The sequence below is a fragment of the Cylas formicarius genome, unplaced genomic scaffold, assembly GCF_029955315.1.
Source record: "Cylas formicarius isolate icCylForm1 unplaced genomic scaffold, icCylForm1.1 PGA_scaffold_25__1_contigs__length_1324815, whole genome shotgun sequence".
NCBI classification, from domain to species: domain Eukaryota; kingdom Metazoa; phylum Arthropoda; class Insecta; order Coleoptera; family Brentidae; genus Cylas; species Cylas formicarius.
Genome location: NW_026844294.1, coordinates 45257 through 48278, shown reverse-complemented (window position 1 = coordinate 48278; position 3022 = coordinate 45257). Strand labels below are relative to the sequence as shown.

The following is a 3022-nucleotide window of genomic DNA, read 5'->3' as shown; positions in this document are numbered from 1 at the left end:
CGTCAATCCACGAATCGTGCGACTTGTCCAATCCCAACCAGCGTACCAAAACCCTTTTACCGCGCCTGCGCAGAACCTTTTCAACGAGATAGACGTCAGGATTGGCCGTTTTTTGCAATTCTTCTTCGTAAAATCCTCCCATTATAGGTTTACCACGTGTTTGGCTTTACTAATTCTAACCCACGTCACCCACTTTCAATTTCCTAGCTCAGAATATTTTCAGGTGACTGAAAGCGCTCTTCAAAAGTGAATCGGCGTTAATTTTATTCACCGCATTAGGTTTCATTCCCGTCGTTCTGTGTTTCTTGTTGTTGTATTGTTGAACGACAGAGGGCAGCACGTCTGTCCAGCGGTACGCAATGCAATTTTTCTTTGAGTCCCCTTATTACTCGTTCGACTATCGCAGCCTTTTTTTTTACTGTACGTACTATAATGATTAATTTCGTGCTTGACCATGAGCTTCTCAAAATGGCCATTATAAAATTCCTTGCCCAGATCCATTTGCAGGTTTTTTGGTTGTCGATCCCGTGCCTCTTTTAGAATTTTGGCGAAGGCCTTGGTCACATCACTCCCCGTTTTTCTTTTTAACGGTTTGCACCACACGTATTTTGAAAAAAAAAAATCGATAGCTGGGCCAAATCGGCCTGCCACCACGCATATGGATGCAATTTTTGCCGGAATTCGAAATCGCCATTTTTGTCCAACAAGACGTAGTTATTTTGTTCTGAAATATTGTCACGTGATTCCTAGGACAGCCTTATCACGAGATTGAAAGGACCGATAACGATTCGGAAGAGCGTGCGCATTGGAAGGAGCCGCTATTGAAGTTTCGTGATGCGGTGGCGTGTTAATATAATTTTTTTTTCAGTTTAATGTACCGATGGTACGTGATAGCTGTGAGGGGTAATAAAAATCAAGAATGTAATCAAGTATTGCTTCAATTAAAATCTAGAAATCTTTGTAAAATAGAAATACAAAAATGCGAAATTTCGTTGTAACGGTTTCGTCCGTTTGGCGCGTTTTCCATCCCCTCCCTTCGTGTAAATTTGGCACCCATTTGGCCCACAATAAAAAGAGCTGAGTCAGAAACGTCTCATTTTTACGCGTCGTTTCGAAGGTGTTAAATAAATTTTGTAAAAGTAATCTAACAGAAATGCCTTCTGCTAACGATAAGTCTCTCGTGATCAAATACACCAAAGCGATTCCAGAAGCGTATTCTCCAAGCAAAGGATCAATAAAGGCGGCAGGATATGACTTAAAAAGTGCTCTGGATTGTGTGGTACCGGCACGAGACAAAGCTCTGGTCGACACGGGCCTTAAAATCGAATTACCGGAAGGCTGTTATGGAAGAATCGCACCCAGATCTGGATTAGCTGTGAAGAATTTTATTGACGTTGGAGGTATATACTTAGAATTTGTTTCTGAAGACGCGACGAGTAAGACGTTTTAAAGGTAGTTTTATTTAACCACTCCGACTCAGATTTCGATATTAAAAGTGGGGATAGAATTGCCCAACTCATATGCGAAAAAATTTACTATCCTGATTTGGAGGAGGTACAGGTGAGTAAATGATTTTTCCCAAGTTTGGCATTAGTTGCTTTTCATTATTTTAGGCATTAGGGGACACTGTCAGAGGTGAAGGTGGATTTGGATCTACTTGAACTAAATAATGTGACTTTTTTTTTTTGGTAAATGCTTCCTAAATTTGGGTGTTTTTGTACTAGAAAAACAGTTTTTGATAGTATTATTCTCCTTCACTGTTTTTCACTTGATAGTATTAATTATGTGTTCAAATATTTAATTTATGTTTAACCAAATATATAATTTAGTAACAGCGAAGTATTTTTTTTTAAATTAGACTTTAAGCTATATAGGTTGTAAAGGGGGTACATACAGCAGCAAAAAATTACTTTAATAACACACTTATTGAGTAAAACAGCTCAACAAAATTATTAACCCCGGAGGCCAACGCATCTGCCTCCCGGACAAAACGTGTATGTGAACGTGATAAACAGACTGAGCGCCCACAGGCCCATCATTAATAACAATTCGAAACCCTTGATCCAACTTCCTCGTTGCAGCTATTTTTCTTGCTACAATTAGCAAATGACCTAATAGCAGTTCGTATTCGTCGGCGGCTTTGGATAACTGAGGTATTGGTTTCCGAGGAATAACCAAATAGTGTTAAGGATTTACATCGTCGAAAGCCACACATTGAAAACAAGTCAGTTGGACGAGGTTTGAACATTTTAGGGTATACCCGCCAGGTCGTCTTCGTATATAAAGTTGCAAGGGATTTCTTTTCTCAATATTTTTCCGAAAATTGTGCCCTCACCCGGTCGAGCATTTTGTGCCAGAGCAACCTCGTCCGACATCTTTATGAACTAACGTTTTGTCACATGTGCCTCTGGGCCATAGGCGCAAAAGGAGCGCTGTCACCCAGCCGACGAGTTTTTGCGAGTTGAAACTCGTCGGCTGGGTGACATCACCGTCCGCCGCGTGGTCGCGTCGCCGGTGTGCGGCAGCGGCTGCATGACATCATCGCTTTGCGAAATGTTTAAACGAAACCTTGGCGGCTGAGATCATCGCGTCGCCTGCCTTCGCCGCAAAAAATGCTTAAAACAAATTAATTAGCCCCTCGGTCCGATTAGTAATCCACACATCCTTCGGCACAGGAAATACGAAACGTTGATATTATTACCGCATGCGTTTCCTTCGCCGCCGGATTTTTTTTTTTTAATAATTTTCCACACATAACGTGACCGGATGAGTACCCCGCGCGCGTGTGTTTCCGTCAGAAACTGATTAGAAATTAAAAAAAACAATAAGTAGAATATGTATATTTTATTGACCGAGACGTATATAGTGGAAAGACTCTAAAGCATTGAAGCATTGAATTGAAGTTCATTTTATGAGACACGAGTTCTTCTATTTCCTCGCGCTCAAGGTATATTTCGATTAACGGATTGAATTTTTTCAGCGTTAAGTCACACCGTTCTTCTTCGTGCCAATAAGTCGCTTG

At 40.9% G+C, this 3022-nt stretch overlaps 1 protein-coding gene and 1 pseudogene across 1 annotated transcript; one reads left to right on the top strand and one right to left on the bottom strand.

The window, feature by feature from the left end:
* Positions 1 to 1056: 1056 nt before the first annotated feature.
* On the bottom strand, positions 1057 to 2375 carry LOC132697589 (adenosine 5'-monophosphoramidase HINT1-like; annotated as a pseudogene).
* LOC132697594 (deoxyuridine 5'-triphosphate nucleotidohydrolase-like) lies at positions 1154 to 1661 on the top strand. The gene is made up of 3 exons (XM_060663146.1): positions 1154 to 1400; positions 1481 to 1560; positions 1614 to 1661. The coding sequence occupies exons 1-3, from the start codon at positions 1154 to 1156 to the stop codon at positions 1659 to 1661; spliced, it is 375 nt and encodes a 124-aa protein (XP_060519129.1).
* Positions 2376 to 3022: the final 647 nt, after the last annotated feature.

What these genes read in the sequence shown, in the direction of transcription:
- LOC132697594 (XM_060663146.1), top strand. Translation starts at nt 1,154, where the DNA reads ATGCCTTCTGCTAACGATAAGTCTCTCGTGATCAAATACACCAAAGCG. An exon ending in GAATTTTATTGACGTTGGAG is followed by an intron (nt 1,401 to 1,480) that starts GTATATACTTAG and finishes ACTCCGACTCAG; the next exon opens with ATTTCGATATTAAAAGTGGG. An exon ending in CTGATTTGGAGGAGGTACAG is followed by an intron (nt 1,561 to 1,613) that starts GTGAGTAAATGA and finishes TCATTATTTTAG; the next exon opens with GCATTAGGGGACACTGTCAG.